The 23,531-nt window shown below is 42.6% G+C and overlaps 2 protein-coding genes across 7 annotated transcripts in view; one reads left to right on the forward strand and one right to left on the reverse strand.

Moving 5' to 3' along the window:
* rapgef3 (Rap guanine nucleotide exchange factor (GEF) 3) overlaps positions 1 to 14,660 on the forward strand; it is a 40,844-nt gene extending 26,184 nt beyond the window's left edge. For 5 of the 6 annotated variants that reach the window (XM_029722806.1, XM_029722810.1, XM_029722805.1 and 2 more), the window contains 21 exons: positions 2,590 to 2,650; positions 3,148 to 3,224; positions 4,003 to 4,149; positions 5,623 to 5,726; positions 6,244 to 6,332; positions 7,953 to 8,031; positions 8,380 to 8,530; positions 8,809 to 8,891; positions 9,373 to 9,403; positions 9,680 to 9,758; positions 10,471 to 10,608; positions 10,924 to 11,021; positions 11,243 to 11,368; positions 12,305 to 12,486; positions 12,770 to 12,860; positions 12,979 to 13,029; positions 13,250 to 13,337; positions 13,436 to 13,500; positions 13,619 to 13,673; positions 13,767 to 13,838; positions 13,958 to 14,660. In XM_029722806.1, coding sequence (XP_029578666.1) covers positions 2,590 to 2,650; positions 3,148 to 3,224; positions 4,003 to 4,149; positions 5,623 to 5,726; positions 6,244 to 6,332; positions 7,953 to 8,031; positions 8,380 to 8,530; positions 8,809 to 8,891; positions 9,373 to 9,403; positions 9,680 to 9,758; positions 10,471 to 10,608; positions 10,924 to 11,021; positions 11,243 to 11,368; positions 12,305 to 12,486; positions 12,770 to 12,860; positions 12,979 to 13,029; positions 13,250 to 13,337; positions 13,436 to 13,500; positions 13,619 to 13,673; positions 13,767 to 13,838; positions 13,958 to 14,076 — 1,986 coding nt within the window. In that variant the 3' untranslated portion in view covers positions 14,077 to 14,660. The remainder of the gene's footprint in view (positions 1 to 2,589; positions 2,651 to 3,147; positions 3,225 to 4,002; positions 4,150 to 5,622; positions 5,727 to 6,243; positions 6,333 to 7,952; positions 8,032 to 8,379; positions 8,531 to 8,808; positions 8,892 to 9,372; positions 9,404 to 9,679; positions 9,759 to 10,470; positions 10,609 to 10,923; positions 11,022 to 11,242; positions 11,369 to 12,304; positions 12,487 to 12,769; positions 12,861 to 12,978; positions 13,030 to 13,249; positions 13,338 to 13,435; positions 13,501 to 13,618; positions 13,674 to 13,766; positions 13,839 to 13,957) is intronic. The other variant, XM_029722808.1, reaches the window with a different exon arrangement.
* Positions 14,661 to 15,358: 698 nt separating this feature from the next.
* itga5 (integrin, alpha 5 (fibronectin receptor, alpha polypeptide)) overlaps positions 15,359 to 23,531 on the reverse strand; it is a 55,198-nt gene continuing 47,025 nt past the window's right edge. Inside the window, exons 25-30 of the mRNA XM_029722811.1 lie at positions 23,128 to 23,286; positions 22,221 to 22,328; positions 19,942 to 20,055; positions 18,895 to 18,996; positions 18,582 to 18,704; positions 15,359 to 18,315 (exon numbers count right to left, since the gene is read on the reverse strand). Of these exons, the coding sequence (XP_029578671.1) occupies positions 18,232 to 18,315; positions 18,582 to 18,704; positions 18,895 to 18,996; positions 19,942 to 20,055; positions 22,221 to 22,328; positions 23,128 to 23,286 (690 nt within the window). The 3' untranslated portion in view covers positions 15,359 to 18,231. The remainder of the gene's footprint in view (positions 18,316 to 18,581; positions 18,705 to 18,894; positions 18,997 to 19,941; positions 20,056 to 22,220; positions 22,329 to 23,127; positions 23,287 to 23,531) is intronic.

A 23,531-nucleotide genomic window follows, 5' to 3' on the forward strand; every position in this document is an offset into this window, starting at 1 on the left:
ACCTGAGTCTAGTCAGAAGATGTTCAATGACAATGGCAAGGATATATGGCCAAGTCAAGAAAGCTTACGAGCAGCCAGCAGCACTTGCCGCACTGGTAGCCTATTGGTGGGGGCTTTTTCAAAACCTATGTCAAATACTCCAGTGAGTGTAATTGACTCCTAATAGTGTAATTTGCTCAATAATAGGATTTAAAAACTAAAGTTGTCATAATTTGAAAGAAGATAGTCTACTCTTTCTACTGTAGGTATGTAATTCAAAATGTGTTTATTCTGTTGTTGCTAGCGATATTCATAATAATCTTATTTTTCTATCATATATATATATATATATATATATATATATAGTACCAGTCAAAAGTTTGGACACACCTACTCATTCAAGTGTTTTTCTTAATTTTTTTTTTACCATTTTCTACATTGTATGATAATAGTGAAAACATCAGAACTATGAAATAGCACATATGGAATCATGTAGTAACCAAAAAAGTGTTTAAAAAAATCAAAATCTATTTTATATTTGAGATTCTTCAAAGTAGCCACCATTTGCCTTGATGACAGCTTTACAAACTTGGCATTCTCTCAACCAGCTTCATGAGGTAGTCACCTGGAAGGCTTATCCAACAGTCTTGAAGGAGTTCCCACATATGCTGAGCACTTGTTGGCTGCTTTTCCTTTACTCTGCGGTCCAACTCATCCCAAACCATCTCAATTGGGTTGAGGTTGGGGGATTATGGAGGCCAGGTCATCTGATACAGCAATCCATCACTCTCCTTGGTCAAATAGCCCTTACACAGCCTGGAGGTGTTTTGGGTCATTGTCCTGTTGAAAAACAAATGATAGTCCCACTAAGCGCAAACCAGATGGGATGGCATATCGCTGCAGAATGCTGTGGTAGCCATGTGCCTTGAATTCTAAATAAATCACTGACAGTGTCACCAGCAAAGCACCCCCACACCATCACACCTCCTCCTCCATGCTTCATGGTGGGAATCACACAAGCTGAGATCATCCGTTTACCTACTCTGCATCTCACAAAGACACAGCGGTTGAAACCGAAGAATCTCATATTTGGACTCATCAAACCAAAGGACAGATTTCCACCAGTCTAATGTCCATTGCTCGTGTTTCTTGGCCCAAGCAAGTCTCTTCTTATTATTGGTGTCCTTTAGTAGTGGATTCTTTGCAGCAATTTGACAATGAAGGCCTGATTCACACGGTCTCCTCTGAACAGTTGATTTTGACATGTGTCTGTCACTTGAACTCTGTGAAGCATTTATTTGGGCTGCAACTTCTGAGGCTGGTAACTCTAATGAACTTATCCTCTGCAGCAGAGGTAACTCTGGGTCTTCCTTTCCTGTGGCGGTCCTCATGAGAGCCAGTTTCATCATAGTGCTTGATGGTTTTTGCAACTGCACTTGAAGAAAGTTCTTGATATTTTCCAGATTGACTGACCTTCATGTCTTAAAGTAATGATGGACTGTTGTTTCTCTTTGCTTATTTGAGCTGTTCTTGCCATAATATGGACTTGGTCTTTTACCAAATAGAGCTATCTTCTGTATTCCACCCCTACCTTGTCACAACACAACTGATTGGCTCAAATGCATTAAGAAGGAAAGAAATTCCACAAATGAACTTTTATCAAGGCCCTTGTCAATTGAAATGCATTCCAGGTGACTACCTCATGAAGCTGGTTGAGATAATGCCAAGAGTGTGCAAAGCTGTCATCAAGGCAAAGGGTGGCTGCTTTGAATAATCTCAAATATAAAATATGTTTTGATTTCTTTAACACTTTTTTGGTTGCTACATGATTCCATATGTGTTATATCATAGTTTTGATGTCTTCGCTGTTATTCTACAATGTAGAAAATAGTACAAATAAAGAAAAACCCTAGAATGAGTAGGTCTGTCCAAACTTTGACTGGTATGGTACTGTGTGTATATATATATATATATGTATACATATGTATATGTTTATTTATTTATTTTAAAACATTGCTGAATCCCTGCAGTACCACCGCGGACCCCCAGTTGAATACCCCTGGCCTAGATCATAGATCACAAAGAATACGATTATGTGGACATGGGGGACCTGATCCTAGATCAGTACTCCTACTCTGAGATGCTGTGTGAATTGAATATGGGGCCCAGTTCTTAGAAAGTGAATTGAATATGGGGCCCAGTTCTTAGAGAGTGAATCGAATATGGGCCCAGTTCTTAAAAAGGGAATTGAATATGGACCCGGTTCTTAGAAAGTGAATTGAATATGGGCCCAGTTCTTAGAAAGTGAATTGAATATGGGCCCAGTTCTTAGAAAGTGAATTGAGCATCCAGTGGAGTAGAAAATCTGCACAGGATGAGCGGTTTTCCCAGACCCAGATAAAGTCTATCCTGGGCTGCAAAAGCAATGCTCAATCGAGTTTTGAAAGTGATTTGAAGTGATGTTTAGTCCAGGAAGAGGTTAAATCTGGGTCCAAGAGGAGGGAGCAGCACTACTGTATGTCCTGTAGCGCTAAGGCTTTACACTGCCCCTCCCTCTGACCTCTCCCTGTTTAATCCTGTCTCATTCCCTTTCCTTTTTTCTTACTGTAGGTCCGTAAGGAGTTGGCAGCAGTGCTGATGTTTGAGTCCCATGCCAAGGCAGGCACAGTCTGTGAGTGTCATAGTCCTCTGTGATGTTTTTTTTATAACTCTGGTGGGCGAGAGAGCGAAAGAGAGCCTCACTGGGCCCACATCACCACCACAGTGCTAGAGATACTCTGTCTCTGTTACCATCCACCCCCTCGGTGCAGTATACAACAAACCTGTCCATCAGTGGCTGAACAAATGATTTCTGCCACGCTTGTAAAACCTACTGAAACCCACTTGAATATTTCAAAATCTTTATCTTGGACAATCAGTCCATTAGATTGTCAGAGTAATCTGTCTGTCGGCAAAGCTGACCGAAACACTGAAATGTCAACCGAAAATGCCATGTGCACCTTTGTGAACATGGAAAACAAATACAGATCACCAGCATTTTGCCTCCCGGCCTTTCATTTTTATTGGACTTTACCTGTGAAGCACTGTGCCTACATCCTTGTCTGGTAGAGCTGACTGACTGTTGAGACTGATGTGAATCCTAAATCTCTGTGTCTTTGTGTTTCTCAGTGTTCAGTCAGGGAGACAAAGGCACTTCCTGGTACATCATCTGGAAGGGCTCTGTCAATGTCATCACACATGGAAAGGTAAGGTCTTTACCCCAGTTATCTTAATTGTGTACAATTCTTTAGTATACACATTATAGATTCATGTTTGGATATAGAGAATTTGAATTGTATTCACACTACACTTACAGTAAATCAAATCAAATGTTGTTGGTCACATGCGCCAAATACAACAGGTGTAGGCTTTAGAGTGAAATGCTTACTTATGAGCCCATTCCCAACAGTGCAGAGTTAAAAAGTAAGACAAATATTTTGTAAATAAAATAGGAAAGAGTAATGCAATAAAAACAATAACGAGGCTGTATACAAGAAGTACCAGTACTGATTCAATGTGCAGTGGTACGAGGTAGTTCAAGTAATACAGTATGTACATGTGTGTGGGGTAAAAGTGACAATCAGGATATATAATAAACTGAGTACCAGCAGCGTATTTCAAGTGTGAAAGTGTCTTTACTTGTGAGAGTGTGTGGCGTCAATATTCATGCATGTGTTTTGTGCGTGTGAGCGTATGCAGTCTGTGTGTGTTGGAGTGTCAATGTAGTATGTGTGAGTGTGTGGGTAGAGTCTAGTACATGTGCATAGAGCCAGTGCAAGAGAGTTAGTGCAAAACAATAAAGAAATAAATAATTGAGAGGGTCAATGTAAATTTGTCCAGGTAGCCATTTGATTAACTGTTCAGCAGTCTTATGGCTTGGGGGTAGAAGCTGTTAAGGAGCCTTTTGGTCACACTTACATAGTTATACTGTGTGTGTGTGTGTGTGTGTGTGTGTGTGTGTGTGTGTGTGTGTGTGAGATGCAGGGTCTGGTGACGACGCTACATGAGGGAGAAGACTTTGGGCAGCTGGCCCTGGTGAACGATGCTCCCAGAGCAGCCACCATCATCCTGAGAGAGGACAACTGCCACTTCCTACGAGTCGACAAACAGGACTTCATACGTATCCTCAAGGTAAGTTTGGTCACAAACTGAAGATGGGTGCATATCGTATTCACACTGATGTGTGTGTGTGTACTGTATGTAAAGTAGATACACATTCTCTTTGATCACAACCTGCTTTTGTGTACAGTATGTACTCTATTCAAATCAATAGCGGTGTGTGGGTAAAATCACTGGGGAAGCCAAGCCAGGAAAAACGTCATACTTCAACCTATGTTGTGATAATTGCGTTGTTTGCTCTATAACCCGTTAGTTCATACACCACCGTTACATACAATAAGGCCGTGACAACAAGAAGCCAACAATCACACAGTGACAGAATAAATTCAACTATACATACGTTTGTTTCATCACAAAACCAGAGAGCCACATCTGTCCGGTGAAGTCCACAAAGCAAATATTGCATGTAACAAATTCAACTTAAACATGTAAACATCATCAAATCAACAAGGCTATATATATATATATATGCTTAGTTTAATACACTGAAAACAAACTTAAAAATACCTAAAACTATTTAGTCCAACCAATGTTGCTAAATATCGTGTGTGTGTGTGTGTGTGTGTGTGTGTGTGTGTGTGTGTGTGTGTGCATGCGCAAGCAAGTTTTCATAGGCTACCTAGCTAAAATGCTTGCTAGCCTAACTTCCTCGTATGGTTAACAATGAACCAGCTAAGTTAGCTAGCTATTTAACGTGAGCCTACTAGGCTACATCTAGGCTACATATTGAACTTCAATCATCTCAGGCCAGTGGCACAATATATTAATTTATGTTTAGATCAGAATCACCATCATAATCATAGGCCTGTCCAGAGAATTAAGACAAAACCACAAATCCAAATCCCCATCTCCATCCATGGATTAGGAAAGGGACGATTTAGCAAGCTAGCTACTGCCGGACATCAACACAAGTAGACCAGAAACAGACATGTTTTCTGACAATGAGATTATGCTTAGAATGTAATTTGATTGGTGTGAAGCCAAATCCAAAACTGGCCTCCCTGGGGGGGGGCCAGGACAACCCACAGTTGAGCTCAGCTCAACACTGATTGGCTCATTCTTTTTTCTTTTTTTTATCAAGAGAGCCCAAATGCTTGCTGGCATTAATCAATCAAATGCTACATCGGCAAAATGTCATACTCTTTTGTTCCAGACAGCATCAGATACGTGTGTTACACATACTGAGACAGAGGGGCGCTGTTTCCTTCGCTCTGAGGATCACTCCTGTGTGATTCAGCAACTTGCGAATTGACTCAAAATTCTGAAAACACAGAGAGACGAAGGATATATTATTTGATAAATAAAATAAAAAAATGTGTCAAATATTTTGGGAAGCCTGGCTTCCCTTGGCAGCCTTGAATACACACCAGTGATTCAAATATGCCTATTGCATATGCTAAAAGGGGTATGTATCCATGTGTACCGTGTATAGTATGTACTGGATGTAAAGTGTGTGCATGACTGTGTGTTTACATTGTGTTTCAGGATGTGGAAGCTAACACCATGCGTCTGGAGGAACATGGTAAAGCTGTGCTGGTGCTGGAGAAGGCTGAGTCAACCAATCCTGGAGGGGCAGGAAACAGCAGCAAGTAAGACACTCCCACCTGTCATATATTATACTGAATAACAACAAAAAGTCAAACAAGCACTTATACATTAATCAAGACCTAAATGAACACACTCCTCTAATGCATTCTTAGACCAATGTCATGTAAAACACACATTTTTACTGTAGAATATTAAATGTGCAAGAAACAAGCACTGTTTTAGTTAACAGTGTTGTTAATTGTGGCAGTTACTGTAGCTGCCTGCCTATTGTTGATTCAACACAGAAATAGACCTGAACCCTGTTCAGTTGAATAGACTGTGCTTTGTTATCTCACTTCAAGTGTTTTAGCAAACGTTGAGTTTAATCAATGTGATGCTCAAATGGCTGCCTCTTTATACTGTTAACCAATGTGTCCACCTGTGGCTCTTTCCACACTACACACATACTGACACTCTCTCCCCTTCCCCTCTCCCTCTCCCTCTCCCTCTTACTTCCCCCTCTCCTTCTCCCTCCCCTCTTCCCCTCCCCCTCTCCCGCTCCCTCCCCTACACACTCAGGTATACAGTGATGGCTGGAACTCCAGAGAAGATCCTAGAACACCTGCTTGAGACAGTGAAGCTGGATACTAATGGCAGTGATGCTATAGGTAGGAAACCTGTATGGCTTGCCTTGTATGGGTCCAAACGTTTCTCTACTGTAGTGGCTGGACCCCTCTATGTCGCTGGACCACTGACATACTCCCACTGTTTTATGTTCAAAGAACAGGAGTTCCTCTTTTAAAACAATCTAGGTAGAAGCAGGAATTCTCCAGGGTAGCTGTTTAGGGCCCTTGCTTTTTTCAATCTTCACTAACGACATGCCACTGGCTTTGAGTAAGGCCAGTGTGTCTATGTATGCGGATGACTCAACACTATACACATCAGCTACTACAGCGACTGAAATGACTGCAACACTTAACAAAGAGCTGCAGTTAGTTTCGGAATGGGTAGCAAGGAATAAATTAGTCATAAATATTGTATTTGGGACAAATCATTCACTAAACCCTAAACCTCAATTACGTCTCATAATGAATAATGTGGAAATTGAGCAAGTTGAGGTGACTAAACTGCTTGGAGTTACCCTGGATTGTAAACTGTCCTGGTCAAAACATGTTGATACAACAGTAGCTAAAATGGGGAGAAGTCTGTCCATAATAAAGCGCTGCTCTGCCTTCTTAACAGCACTATCAACAAGGCAGGTCCTACAGGCCCTGGTTTTGTCACAGCTGGACTACTGTTCAGTAGTGTGGCCAGGTGCCACAAATATGGACTTGGGAAAATTGCAGTTGGCTCAGAACAGGGCATCACGGCTGGCCCTTAAAAGTACACAGAGAGCTAACATTAATGACATGCATGTCAATCTCTCATGGCTCAAAGTGGAAGAGAGATTGACATCATCATTACTTGTTTTCATAAGAGGTGTTGACAAGCTGAAGGTACCAAGCTGTCTGTTTTAAAATACTAGCACACAGCTCGAACACCCATGCATAACCCACAAGACATGCCACCAGAGGTCTCTTCACAGTCCCTAAGTTCAGAACAGACTATGAGAAGCTGACAGTACTACATAGAGCCATGACTACATGAAACTCTATTCCACATAAGGTAACTGATGCAAGCAGTAGAATCAGATTTAAAAAGCAGATAAAAATGCACCTTATGGAACAGCGGGGACTGTGAAGTAACACAAACATAGGCACAGACACATGCATACACACACATGATAACATACTATACACGTACACATGGATTTTGTGTTGTAGATATGTGGTAGTGGAGTATGGGCCTGAGGGCACACACTCAGTGTGTTGTTAATTCTGTAATGAATGTATTGTAATGTTTTTTAAATTGTATAAATGCCTTAATTCTGCCGGACCCCAGGAAGAGTGGGGATCCATAATAATAAATACAAATACAAAACACACTATACTGTACCAGGATGACCATACAGTAGCTTCACATCTGAATCCTCAGCCAAACTTTAAAGATCATTTCTGGTTTGTTTTGGTCACTCACATGAAACAGCCAACAAAGACAGAAAAGAACAGGCAGAATCAGGCCAGGCACATTCCTGGAAATGTATTTTATATCCGCTCACTAAAGGCCATCAGATGACTCATTGCGCCTGTGTTTTTCAGGGAGGAAGTGGACGGGACACAAAGTGGAGGGACACAGAGTGCCATTAGTCCTTGTTAGTGAGTTATGTGTTGTTCTGTCTGTGCCCACAGATCCCTGTGTGAGCGACTTCCTGCTAACCCACAGGGTCTTCATGCCCTCCAGCCAGCTTTGCCCGGCCCTGCAACACCAATATCCTTTGGATGATTATGATGATGGTGGTGATGATGATGACGGTGGTGGTAGTGGTTGTGTGATGATGATGATGATGTCCTAAGCTGTGTCTATTTCTATTTACTTACACTTAGTCTCTAAGAGGATCACATAAACAACATTTGCGGGAGTATTTTGAATCTGTGTACCGAAAAACAAATTAAACGTTTAAATGTTATTAAATTAAATAAATAAAACAAATGACCATAATTAAACCAAAGCATCCAGCTTCAGTCGAAAGCACCTCAGACAGTGGTCTAGGTCTAGAATAGCTGTGTTAAGCTGTTGTTCAGATGTGTTAGTTCTCTTCCTTATCCCTGAGTGCACCTACCATGCCGAGCCTTCTGAGGGCTCAGATCTGGAGAAAGCAGCCTATGCCCTCAACACCAAGCAGAAGATAGTGAAGTTGATTTGCCAGTGGGTGGCGGTGTTCGGCCAGCTGCTCAAAGATGACCCCATCGCTGTAGACTTCCTGGAGGTGAGTGAAGGGGGTAGTGGGATTCTCTATAACCAAACACATATTCATAGATTATATATGTAGTATAGATATAGAGTATAAAAAAATATAGAGTATAAAAAATAGCAGATGTTCAATGATCAATGTTATCCAAATATCACGTTCTGAAAAATCTGTTATACAGTAAATTGTGCAGTATATTGTATTGAATCGTGGCCTGTGTGTTGTTTCTGTGTGTTGTGACCATAAAAATACTATATACATTCAGTGTTTATACATAGTGTTTCTATGCATGACAGAGGCTGGGGGAGGAGGTGGCAGGTGACTCCCGTCTGTCCAGTATGCTGAGGGAGCAGCTCAGAGACAGGAGGAGAACCAGAGTGTGAGTAGTAATACATTTCTATTTATTTGACCTTTATTTAACTAGGCAAGTCAGTTCAGAACAAATTCTTATTTTCAATGACGGCCTAGGAACAGTGGGTTAACTGGCTTGTTCAGGGGCAGAATGACAGATTTGTACCTCGTCAGCTCGGGGATTCAATCTTGCAACCTTTCAGTTACAAGTCCAACACTCTAACCACTAGGCTACCTGCCGCCCCTTTCGCCAGAGTGTATCTGAAATATACAACTTTTGGGCCCATACGGTGAATAATGGAGGTCAAAGTTCAATATAGTATGGTATGGATATAAGCCTTGTACTCACAGGAATGTGAAACAAAAGCAAAAGTCATGTTCTTTCCTTTACAGTCATATTGATAACATGATGTAGTTTTGTAACCAAGCCAATAAGAGTATTTCTGGAATCTGGATTTGAGATTTGAATTAGGTTACTATCATTTTTGTATTTTTCAATATCTTCCCAGGCTTGAGAATGAACTCGGGTCACTGACAAGGGTAAGTTGAACCACATTAATAAAGGCTTATAAAGGTCATTCTTGCACACAGAAATACATCTGCATCTCTGTTTATTACCACATGACATGCTCTCTTTACTTAGACAGATTGGGAGATAGCAGAAGACACAATATAACTCCAACCTTTATAACACGGCATGTTAGTCTTCAGAGCTGCTGGAGCCAAAAGATAAAACGTTAAAAGCATAAAAAACACAGAGAAATGAAAAGTCACTCTTGTGGCTGACTTACTCTGTCTACTGTTTGTTTCCATTAGCTTAACCATCAGTTTGACTGGTTTTCCAGTTGTGAGGAGCCAGTGGGGAAGTGTCTGCCAATCAGATCAAAGGACAAAGGTCAGTGAGACTACTACTACCATAGCATGGTAATAACTATGTCATGAATAGCATGGTAATGACTATGCCTTTTCTATAATGACACAAAATGCACAATTTGCCTTTTTTTCTGTTTATTAACTATTGGTTAACCATTGGCAGCCCACTGTAACCATGAAATGCACTTACAGATGGATCAATGTTAATGGTTGTTGCTATACTTTGTTTTAAATGTCCAATGCAGCTGGTTTTTTAAATCTCAATATCAAATCATTTCTGGGTAAAAATTAAGTACCTTACTGTGATTGTTTAAAATTATTAAAATTGTCAAAAATAGCTTCTTAACAAAGTACAATTTCTGGGAGTGTCTGGGAGTGGGGACTGTCTGGGAGTGGGGACTGTCTGGGAGTGGGGAGGGGAAAACTGAAAACTAGCTGTTATTGACAGAGGTTTGGAACTCTCTTTCTTATTGGTCTTTTAACTAATTTACAACCTGAGGATTTCACTAGGCAGGCTAAAACTCCATCCCACCAAAACAGGCTGAAATTTCAGGTGGTCTTTTAAAACAGCTCTTACACTAAAAGGGCATTATCATTATTTTCATAATTTCACAGTATTATTCCAACCTCATAGTATGGAACTATATATAAAACACAGGACAATCACATTTTTGACTGCACTGGGCCTTTAATGCTTAACTTCATTTCCCATGTCTCTGTGTTTTCTCTCCTAGTATTGTATGAGATCTTCCGGCCAGACCATACGTCAATCACTCTGATGCTGCCGGTGAACACCTCTGTTCAGGAAATGATGTCATCGCTGGTAAACCCAGGAGGAGACCACGTCCTGGTCAAAATGAACTCCATGGGAGGTGCGGGGCTATTCTTTCTTTTTCCATGTCATCTGGAAGCAATATGAAGCCCTTTTCTAAGATACGGCTGTACAGGATATTCATTATTTCCCTTTCAGTTTGTACACTTGGTACAATACTCCCTCCTTCAGGCAAGAGCCGTTATATTCATAACTTTACGATGTTGTATATGTGCATGTTAATGTCTTGTAACATGTCATTTGAGATTGAGTTTTGTTGAGAGAGTGTGTAACTCTCAGTGAGTGTTGATGTTAAGTTGGGATGTGTGTCTCTGAGGTATTGTGTGTTAAAGGGTTTGTCTTTGCTGTATCATAGACAGGGCTCAGCTGAAGCTGGACGCCACAGCAGTCCACACCTCTCTGGGGCTGAATGAGAGACTGTTCCTCTGCACTGCCAGCCAGGTGGAACAGCTGGTGAGTCCTACCCTCCCCTCATCACCTATAATCTACACCTACTCTATAGTCTCTCATGGGTGCTGAGATGACCATATATAACTTATCTATGACTTAAGAACTACACTGCATGGTGAATCAGAGAAAAACCTCCCCAGACTGTCATCATAGCATACCATTCATAGATATTTGTGTGATTTCATGGCATTATTTATGGTGATTGTTCTCTGGCACCTTGACAGACGCCCCTGAAGGAACAACAGGGCCCTGATCAGAGCACCATTGACACATTGGAGCAGATGTGTTCCAAGGACATCGCCAGCCAGCTCACCAACTACGACTGGGAACTGTTTACCGCCATGCATGAGGTAAGGAAGGAAATGAGGTGAGCCCATGCTGGAGCTTTGCCAATGTTATGGAGTGGAAGTTATGGATTTGGGACCAGCAGGATAAGAGTTAAAAGTGGAGAAACTGTGACGTATGCTTGCAATGGGCGCTTGAGTGGGATCATTTGCTACCCAGCTTTAAATACCGAGAATCACCAGTATGCCCCATTTCCCTGAATAAGGGGCTTAGTTAATAATAAAAGTTTGAAAATGTATGCAATCACTACTACTGTAAGTCGCTCTGGATAACAGCATCTGCTAAATGACTCAAATGTACATGTCTATTAAGGGTATGACATCTATCTCACATGTGGGTATGCACTGTGGTGGGTAGCTGGTTTGACAAGGCCTGGTGACTCAGATGTGAGCTGTCTCCGTCTGTCTCAGAACAACAATAGCCCTGTTTAAACTCTAACCTGCATCATTCGTCCTGATCTTGTCAGGACGAATGAACTGATCACAATCAGTTAACAAAATGTATTTGAATTGTCTACACCTGTCTGAAAAAGTGGGCACAGGACACATGTTAGCACCAGGTATAAACAGGCCTAAAGGATTTGCTATCTGTCACTCAGGCATGTGTCTAAGTCATCCTCTCTCTGGTAACTGTTACTGCAGCGTCATATCAGTCATCAGGTCGACTCCTCACCTGACACACTACTCCCTCTATTGGCCACGTGTTCATCTGACACACACCTCTTTTTATGCAAGTTTATTTAACCAGGTTGACCCACTGATGTCAAAATAGCACTTTGACAAGGAAATCAAGTTCAAGTCAAGTTCAAATGTTATGCCAAATTGAAGGTTTAGTCCATTGGATGGTTGCTTGATATATTTGGGTACATACAAATACTTTGGATCTGTGTTTAGTGTGTCACAGTACATATGGATGGTAAATGACTGTGTCTCTCCCACCAGGTGGAACTAGTGTACTATATATTTGGGCGACATAAATTCCCAGGCGCCACCACAGCTAACCTGGAGCGTTTTGTGCATCGCTTCAACGAGGTGCAGTACTGGGTGGTGACGGAGGTGTGTCTGTGTGCTGACCTGATGAAGAGAGCCATGCTGCTGAAGAAGTTCATCAAGATGGCCGCCATGTGAGTCTCACTTAAATTAAGACCCAGTTTACCTTTTAACGTGCAGATTAATGACTATGTTATCTTAGGGGTAAATATCCCTATAGAGCATTATACTATATTGGTGATTTTGTACAATAACACACTATATACAACAAATATTCAACATACCAGCAGAAATAATGTTTCCATATCCAGTTAAAATATTGGTCATGTCTGTAGACACTGGTGCTCTAATAACCATTTTGGTAATGTATATGTTTAGTCTTCCCACAGCTCTTACTGGCTGTGTTTCCTGTTTCAGGTTGAAGGAGCAGAAAAACCTCAACTCGTTCTTTGCTGTGATGTTTGGTCTAAGCAACAGTGCTGTACAGAGACTTTACAAGACCTGGGAGGTGAGGCCTGCTCGGGACAGTGACCTACATTTTTAGGATCGCTTATAATAACAATGTATTTTATTTCTAACATATGTGAAATGGATATCAGAGGAGTAACAGTTGTTGTTGTTGACAGAGAGTGCCGAGTAAGACGAAAAGGGTCTATTGTGCCTACGAGAGGTTAATGGTGAGTGAGTTCATGTGTACACGCTTACAAGCTTTATAACAAAGTGTTCCACTAAATGTCATAGATAACAACAGGTGACATCACAGGCCACTTGTCAATCCCTCCCCCTCATTTCCACTGTGTGTATGAATCATGTTTTCCTCCCTTCGTAATATGGGCCTATATTTCCTTTCTAACTAGAGCTAATGGAGAAGTGTGTGTCTTTCTCTTAATGTGTCAGGATCCGTCGCGTAACCACAGAGCCTACAGACTGGCTGTGGCGAAGCTCAGTCCTCCCTACATCCCCTTCATGCCTCTGCTACTAAAAGGTAATACTGCTTTGTTAGAAACCTCGTATGATAGATGTAACATTCAATACCTGAGTAAAGTCTACATGGCCCTATACTGAACCATTATGTTCCTCTAGACATGACATTCATCCATGAGGGAAACAAGAACTACACGGAAAAACTGGTCAATTTTGAGAAAATGGTGAGTTGTCTAGCCTAAATATCAAATTCTTACATCAGCCCTTACCCAAGTTATGTCTTCTCTTTTTGTCTTGTACACTATTGGCTAAATAAGCCACCTTTTCTCTCCACTGTTTCAGCGCATGATTGCCAAGACAGTGAAGATCGTTCGAGGGTGCCGAAGCACACCTTACGGTAAGACAGCAAAATGAAAAAGTTGTAGAAAATAATGGAATAAGGACGATGTTGGGGCATGGTGTTCACACTCGATGGTTCTTTGTCCCGCAGTGCCTTCCTCACCTCAGAAGGGACTCGCAGACAGAATGTTTCTGGAGGCGCCTTCCATTCGGGTGTCCACATGTAAGCTATGCCTCAACGCTTAACTCACTTTCTACTCAGAGCTTCAAATGAGATGAAGTAAATGTAGCTCTTCTGTGTTAGGTGTTAAGAAACAATCTCCCTCTTTGTCGCTTGTCCAGATTCTGAGCAGTCCCTCCCTCTCCGGAATCCTAGCAACATCCGCCACTATGTTCAGAACTTTGAAGTGATCGACAACCAGCGCAAACTGACACAACTGTCCAGGGGAATGGAGCGCTGAGAGCTGAACCAGACCCGTGTATAAGGACTATATCTACATATCTCTGTGTATAAAGACGGTCTATAACACAGCCTGTGAATAAGAGTTTGGCAGGGGATTACACCTCCATGGTCATACTAATCCACATGCAAGCTCTTCTATAGACTCATGTACATGTCTGGTGTCAAGAATGGAGGACTGTGGATGTTTCTGGGCTGTTCAGTATCACACAGAGAGCATTCAAGAGAAGTTGCTGTTTGGACTGCTAATCAAGTGACTAGGACCTGAGGAGGGATCCGACTGGCAGTATCTAGTGACCCCTAGTGCCTTACCAGAGATGTTGCTGGTCCTGCGACTGCTGTTTCTGATCGTTTTGCGTGCTGTGACGCAACACTACACTCCGGAGGAAGAAGGGCATATATTTGGCATTAGCCGTTATTTATACGATCATATGTATAGCAGACTATGGTTTTACAAGTGCCATGTACGGGTTGGGGCAAACGAGGCGGTGTTGGCTGAGATTGTTGACAACATGTAAACTATATTTAGTCTCCAATGTTTTTTGAAAACAAATACATTTGCACAATGAGCACTTCTCTCTCAAATACATCGTTACAGTTGTTGGTTAGCTAGCTAGCGAATTTTTGCCATATTAGCATAGATGTGACATCGGTCAAAACACCTCAAAACAAGACATGGTATCAAGAACAAGATGAAACGAGCCACCTACGATTCCCACTGGCAGCTTCTTGTCATTGTTGCTAGCTATCTGGCCATCCAGAATCACAACACAGACTTCTGCCCCATTGACGCGTGTGCATCGTTTTCATGACGTTGTTAGCTAACGCCTTGATCACACCGATTGTGTTTTGCACAAAATAGTACGCAGCATCATCTGGACGTGTGCAACGTAGTTCAACATTCATCTTCTGCTACCATTTCTGTCAACCCGTATACGCATACAGTTCGGCGCATACGTTCGATAAATCCAACGTAGGGACCACACAGAACGCACTGCCTCTGCAACGCAATGCTGCAAGGCACACGATCGAGGTGTAACCCGTCTACATAAGCACATACAGTAGAGCAGATATATGCTATAGCATGTAGTTATGGAGTGTTTGTTTTGACCTTTTTCCACTTTGTAATACAATTTTCATGTACAATAAATAGTTTAGCAATCAGCTATGTTGCCAGAACGCATACACAAATCTGTAAAACATTTCATACCATGTACGTTTATTTTTTCTAAATAAATTATTTTCAGAATGATGTGTATTCAATCAAAGCATGAAGTCAAGAGTTTGTAAAAATGTATGTTTTTATTGGAAATGCAAACCATAAAATAAGATACAAATGATCACTGAAAGACTAACAGCCCCCCAATATGAGGAGAGTAAATTTCACAACAAGCAATTATTTTTTATTGGATCTAAAAACATTCTCCTTGTCAGAAATATATTTACAACTTTGGTAAAAAGGAGAAAAAAATATTAAAATGGGGCCTAGAAGACATTTAGAAAAACAAGGATAAACCCAGTGTAGTCTCCTGCTGTAACCACAGAGGATTATGTTTAAAACATCCTCAACATATAAATAACCCTAGGTTGAAATTTCAGTCTGGACACTACCATCATACAAATACTGTTCAAAACAATATTACACGTGTAAAATGAATCCACTGAGTGGCATTAACAGTCTTTGCACCATGAGTCTTGATAAAAGCTTTCATGAAAAGCCTAATCGCAGAATGAAATCACCAATATCACCCATGGGGCATCGCAGATAAAGACATATATGTAACACTATGGCTGTGTTTAGATAGCTGATACAATTGAACTGCACATACATTATCACACAAGTAACATAGGCCAACTCGAGTTCAACTCAGAGGTTTGATGGAGGTCATTATATATTTTTTTTACCACTGATATCTAAAATATTGATACTAAAGATTGGCTAGTTATAGTGGTGGAGCAAAATGTAATTGGTCAAAACGTGGAAAAACCTAGAGAGAAAAAATCTGACCATAACGTTCCGACCACGAGAACAGTTTATGTATGGTTGATATCTCACACTCATCACTAGATGGTAGATACAATGGGTTTAGCACAACTCCTCCGGAACAAAACCAAAGAAAATAACAAAAACTGCAACAACAACAAAAAACGAAAAACGATATTAACCAGAGTAAATAATATTGCACGTACAAACAAGTTGATTTTTGTTCCCAATGCCCAGTTGCTATTCCTTTACAAGAGGCACAAACTGATTTTACAGTACAGACATGTATGTACATGCATGTGCATCGTAGTCTCTCTATTGCATTAAATGAATAGCTACTCTGGTCCTAGCTGTCCTAAACAGCAGTCTCAACCTATCCTGAGCACAAATTGTAGTGGCACGATGATCAGCATTACTGCTGGACAAGTCTACTCTTCTCTAGTGATGCAAGGGAGGAAGGAGCGGACTTAGCAATGGGAAAGATCTCTCTGATTGACACGAAAAACATACACAGACAGGAACATGCACACATGAAGTCACACACAGTCCAGCACACACACACACACCTCTCTCAGGCAGAGACTATTTACATAAAGACATGACAAATAAATGAACCCCACATATTTTCAGTCCCTGGGTGAAGCTGCAGCATTGTGTTGGGAGTGCATTTGGTACTCATGGTCAGTTCTCTTTATCCATAAGGGCATCAAATAAAATAAAACAATCTACCGAAGTGAAGATGCTCGCAGCACACTAAGATCGAGGTCAAATGTGTAGGGACTGGACATTTGGCCGTTTCCCTGACACTCACGTGGAATGAGCCCTGACCTGCTAGCAACCCACTCAGAATGTACTGCAACTTCCCTGATCTCTGTTGGCAACATACAATAGGTATATATTGACTTTCAAGACATCATTACACACCAAGGCTGTGGATATACCTGGATGGCCTTTGCTTCAACCCAATTTCCATACTGCCTCTTGCAGCACAAGCAAAGTCTGGACAACCTTGCTTACAAGTCACCAGCCAGAGTTCTGGCAAAGCACCACACTGTTTCAAGCTGTTAGTGAGATCTATCTCACAGGCCCATGGTGGTGGATCCAGTCAAGTCCCAGATGACTTTGAGGCAATGCTTTCATTTGTCACAATGAACATGGATCAACATGACATGATCAGTAAGAGTTCATGTCAAACTCAAAGGAAGATCAGTCAGTCAGTATCCTGTCTGTTTTTGGCATCTTGTTAGTCATCAGTAGATTTCCTTTGTGTGCAAAACAACTGAACCAAGCACTGCATGTCCACCACTCAGAAGGGGGCAGAAGCCATGTTGATAGGCTCCTCTGTTTTATCTAAACCTGACAAACATTACTGGAGCACTTGGGCTGCACTTACATCTTACATAAAACAATAACAGATGAGACTGTAAAAAATCTTTGGTAGAAATGTTCATAGGTAAAAAGTCAAAGTGTAGAGAGTTTGGCGACATGAGACAGACACAATCATCTGTCTATGGTAGAAGCCCTGATCATGCAGTTTCCAGGTCTTTGGTGGGGAAAGTATCAGCTGTGATTCTTTAATGCTACAAAAAGGAAGAGAGAGGTATTCACTCCCCTAAACACCAGAAGAAAGATGTGGCCATCCCGTTTGAAACACTGAGCACAACGTGTGTACTTTTTTAGCACCAAAACGAAGGCAGTTAAAAAGACTTAAACATTATTATCTTTCACAAGGATCCAAGAGAAGTAAAAGCTATTTTAAAAGATGTGGAGGGAGAAACCAAGTGTCTTCCTCCCTCCTGGGCTTATCAAGGGCTCCTATTCTCCTTCTTCTGTAGTCACTAGTCTTGGACTTCAACTCAAATAGGATCAGTAAGGCTAAGGCCTGTTTGTCTGACACTGAAGTTCATCTTGGCGATCGACGACAACAAACAAAACAACACATATTAAATTAGAAACATTCATTTGGTTTGGAGTTCTTAGGGTTTTCTTCCTCTAGTGCAGTACAGTGGAGTTCCAGTGGTCTTTTCTCCTCCTCTTCCTCACTCTTCAACTGCAGTCTGATCCTCTCTGGACATTTAAATGAACCATGTTTCTCTGTTGCAATCATGTGGGTATCTAGGTTTCTTTGGTTCTTTGACAACAAAGTAGCTTGTTTTAATCCTTCTGTGGTGTTTAGGCCTCAGACGTAGCATGGGGCTTGAGTTGGGCCTTCTCCATAGCCGTGCCGTAGGGTAGCGACCTCTTGAAGAAGCCAAGCTGGGAGGGGGAAAGAAAAAAGACAGAAAAAGTTTGAACTGAATATAGTATTTATAACATCCTCTCAAATCTTCATATGTCAATGAGGTTCTAGTCTCTCCAGCCAACCTTACATTTAGGCCTAGAGAAGGCTGAGCTAAGAGCAAGATGGAGTTTGGCCTGAGACTAATAAGTCTTAGTTATAAAGGCAAATACGGGACGTTCTTAAGAGATGGAAACTGCCCACTCTGCCTGATGTTAACATCAGCACCATCCTGACCACTCACTTTGTACAGGACGTAAATCACCAGTGCCAGCAGCAGAAGTCCAGCTAGTATGGCCAAGATGATGATCCACATTGGCACAGAGTACTGGCTGTCCGGCTTGTTCCACACCACCGGGGTCACCACCTGAGGAGGGGGCAGAGAATTAGTCATGACCACCACTTATACTATAATAGCCTCGATTCCAGGCTTCCTGCAGTTTCCCAACAGCGGAGTGATGTGCAAAACTTTGGCATACTGTATGGTAATGCATGACTAACAATACAGTAACACATAGAGGGGTTTGGTAACATGGGTGTATTGCATATAGACCTACCTTTTTAGATCCACTTGGTAGCTCCTTGGGTAAGATGGCATAGGGCATCTTGATCACACTGAATCTTGCCAGGCACTCAAGCACATACCCTTTGTATGCCCTCTGAGGATGGAAGCAAAACAACAGGGACTGGATCAGATTGGATATTCATTGTGACTCTGCAAATAATTTGTGTAGGAGTACTGGGAAATTGCAGCTTGTATATGTGTTAGCGAGGCTAGAGTGTGGACTGGTAATGGATGCACTTTGTCTTGTATCCAGTAGGTGGCGGTCACGTGCTACAGAGAGATGCAACTCTATCAGACCGGCTGTCTCTCACAAAACCCCTCTGACATTCCAATCCTATGAGAAGCCACGACCACCAGCTAATGAATTTTCAATGCACTTACACATAGGCTTTGTGTGTAAGGTCTCTCAAAACTGCTTCTGTGGACAGATACCATCCAGCTAAAACACTACACACACACACACACACACACACACACACACACACACACACACACACACACACACACACACACACACACACACACACGACTATTGAAATCAGATTTGAATTATACTCTCTGTTAGCTACCACTTTCCCTTCATTTGGGCCAACTATTTGGGACAGTACACACTGGCAGAGTTTAGCTCTGAGCTAGCATTAATACTGACATCTAGTCAATACAATCACATGTGTGAGTCTGACTGGTCATTCATCTTTCACAGTCTTGAATTTGAGGTTTTGAGTGTTGATTTTTCCTTTGTAGGGGCTTAAAGGAATCATTCTGCTTATACTCAGCCAAACCTTGACATGAGAAAATACACAGACGACAACGTGAACGGAGACAGTCCGTCTCATGCAATCAGTGCCAGTGTCATCTGGTAGAAACATGCATCTGCATGTGTAGTGAGTTTGAGAGGAGGCCAGTAGCTCAGCAAGTTGGTTTAAATCTCTGGATCTGAACCTAACTAAGATCCACTCTTCAATCGCCATAGTAAAAAGGTATGTAGTGGAGCAATTGTATGCAGAGTGGTTGGTTTCATCTCCAGTCCATACGGTACCTCGATGAAGGTCTCAGCCCAGATGCGTGAGCGCACTTTGAGGATGGCGCTGGTCCCCTTCTCCAGAAGACCCACGTCACACTGCAGCGTCCAGCATTCTACATTAGAGCAGGACTAGAGGGAGAGAGGGAGGGAGGAAGAGAGAGAGGGAGAAGGAGGGAGGAAGAGAGAGAGTGTTAAGGCTTAACAAATTACATAAAATATGCCATCATTTGAGATATGCCATGCAAAAACTTGCTGTCCTCAGCAAGGAAAACCAAACGGCTACAAAACAAACTTAATTTGACATTCTGTCAGGCTTAACTTAACAGTAATTACTGTAAGTGCATGAATTAAAAAGTGACGTGAAGGTCAGTAGACAGGGAGAAGGTGGGTGGGAAGAGCAGTAAGGGCAATGTTCACTCTGCAGGCCAAATAAATAGAACAAAGAGGTCAATGTTATGATCCCAATGCAAGGCTGCTTCCAATTAGAAAGACTGAGTGAATGTCATGAGACTGTAAAAATCCAGCATGCAGTCGACACTCAACATTATTGCCCAACCACCAGCTCCCTTTTCACAAGACTGTTAGAATACACAATCTTAATTAAATCCTCATAATGGTAGCTGGGCGCTTTGCATTGTAAACCTCCACAAACTGACTTTTAATGCTGGCGTGTTAGACAGACCACCCCGGATTGGGCGGTTTTGGTGGGCTTCCTGCGGGAGCGAATTAGTTTGCCTATTAAGCCAAGAGCCAAGGAGGGCAAACGAACGCAGGAGGAGAGGGTGTAGTACACAACTCAGTACCTACCCTACTGCCTGGAACCTCCCTCAGGGCCTTACAGTTAAGACAGGCTTAATAACGGCATTACAGTTACAGACAGACAGGGGGTATATCTGTTTAATTCCTCCTCCTGTCCTGTACCTCCCCGATGCCCCAGGATACTGAGGCCTAGTCCAACAAGTCAGACAATTGTTTCCAAAATATTACACTTGATTAAAACTGGAGGCTAACTGAGGCTGGTGGAGGCTTGGGGAAACTCTCTGAGGCTGGAGGAGGCTAAGGGATTCTGGTGGGCCTGTGGAAATGGTCCATTTGGATATGGTAGAGTGCCAGATCCTCCCTAGTGGGATGGCTGAGGTCAGGGGCTGAGGTCAGGGACAGGAGCTGGGAGGGAAGCTTCTGTTCCCACAATGAGTAGAACAGCAGTGACTGGCTATATAATAGACCTGCAGTGTGTGTGTTGAAGTTTACAATGGCAGCTAGTGTGTGACATGAATGTAAACAATAATTCAATCTACATTTTCCTAGATTGTTCTAATAGCCATTTAGAGACCAAGCTCACAGTGCTACTTCATTTACAGGTTTTCTAGGACAAGGCCAGCCATAGCGAGGGGTCTCTCTCATTTACCAGTCCCCTACTACAACCAGATTCAATCAAGGGCCTATACAACGGCATTATGCACAGCTCTGACCACTAACACACGTTCTCTTGAAATATATTTTTTAACAGAGACGTCTGTCCTTAGTTCCAACTCAGCATAGAAACTGAAATGCTAAGAGTGAAACAAAGAATGGCAGCCTTTATAGAAACGTGTCATCCGGCAGGCTTGATAAACGAGGGGCGGTTAAGAGCGACAGGCGGGGGGGGACAAAGACCTCTTTCACCACTCTGAGTAGTGACAGACCAATGAGAGGGAGAACAGAGGGAGAGCTACCTGGTCCTGGTCCTGCTTGGATCAATAGGGCCAGTGTGTGCCAGGGGCAGTGGTACTCACACTAACAACACCACGGAGTGGAAAATTAGAGGGCGGTGTGTGAACTAACCAGCGCATCATGCCCCTGGTCCCACAGATCCCCTTATTTCCATGTCCCTACTACCCCAGCTCCACCCCTCCCAGTCTCCCTGCAGCCCTTTAATGTTAATCACCACAGTGGGACCTCCACCACCCCACACCCTCTGACCCCTTCCTCTCAATTACATTATAACCTCATTAGTCAATCCCAGGAGGCTTTCCAAGAGCAGGGCCAGAGCCACTGTCCCAGATCAATACATGCCATGGCTTCAGGCAACTCAGAGGAGCAGAGAGGCAGAGGTTCAACCCTCCATCTCAGCTCTATTCCGAAGGAAAGTCCCTAGTCACTTCCATCCACTTGTCCTGTTTATTTGAACTATTTGACAACATGAAATACCACCAGAGGCAACAACAAGCTCTACTCATCACTCAAAAAGCCAGTTGCATTAATGGCACACTGTTCCAATAACTCTCGCCATCTGTCCTTGCTAAGGGCCTCACCAGGTTAGTGTGCTCAGCCAGCTGGTCTCTGTGGACGTCTCTCCTCTCGATGTGGTGATCCTGACCGGGCACAAGTAGGGGAGGCTGCTCTGTGGACGACTGCTGGAGCTGAGGAGACCGAGGGAAAGAACATACACCACCCATTACAGACAGAGACCTCACCCATGAGAGACGAGCAGGCCACCCTTTCTGTCAATATTGGGAGTGACGTTAGTGACCCATCATTATCCTCGTCATTAATCTAGTGAAAGTGAGGTCTCATTCACATGGTTTCCCATAGAGGAAATCAGATCTCAGCTAAATGGGAAACCTCTTCGGCCTCATCTCAGCATCTGGCCAGTTAGAAATTTGAAACAGAAACAAGCGACTACCCAAGAGTCATCTGTTCCCATGAAAAACCCGAGGCTTAAACCCTGCAGAAGGGGACCTAACGTTAGAAGTTGAGTGTATCGGTACAGAAGAGGTTCATCAAGCTGTGCTGAGCTGAGGGAAGTGCAGAGAGATCAAAGTGTTAGTGGGGATGGTGTCCTGGGTGGGGCTGGCTGGGCAGGGAGGGTGGAGGTGGGTGTAGAGACTGTTAATCACACACTGAATTAGAACCTGTGGGACATCTTCACAGTGCCCGTCTCTCTGAAGTGTTCTAGCCTCACACAGATGTCTGTCAGCCTCATGTGACCCTGAGAAGGGAGGGTGAGGGTGTGTGTGTGTGTGTGTGTGTGTGTGTGTGTGTGTGTGTGTGTGTGTGTGTGTGTGTGTGTGTGTGTGTGTGTGTGTTGACCGTGAGAGACAATGAGTTCAAGACTTGCTATACCCTTGCAAAAGTGTAAACAACATACTTTTAACATAGACATTCAAATAACTTTTCCCTGTCATACATCAAAAGACATTCCAATGATTGATTGCTCACCTTGAGCTGCATGTAGTTGATGGAGTGGTTGGTGGTGCAGTTGAGGGGGCCCTCAGTAGAGATCTCCAGAGGGTAGAGGAGACCCTGTCCCTGAACACTGAGAGGACAACTGAGCTGAAGCACCGTGTGGCTAATACCACTGGGGCCTTTGTTCACCAGCTGACAGACAGGGGGAAGAACGAGGGAGAAAGGGAGAGAGAGACGGAAGGAAAGAGAAAAAGAGAGCAATTAGTTAAAAGAATATTACACGCATATAACCCCCCAGCTAGTCTTTGCTAAAAATTAACCCGTTCTGGTTTGACCCAGACTTCCAGGAAATGGCATGTTGGTGTGATGTCATCTAAATTTCAGCACTGTTTTTCTTCCTGTTATGTGAAAGGTGGCCCGGTGTGATGTCTATCACG

The sequence above is a fragment of the Salmo trutta genome, chromosome 30, assembly GCF_901001165.1.
Source record: "Salmo trutta chromosome 30, fSalTru1.1, whole genome shotgun sequence".
Classification (NCBI taxonomy): domain Eukaryota; kingdom Metazoa; phylum Chordata; class Actinopteri; order Salmoniformes; family Salmonidae; genus Salmo; species Salmo trutta.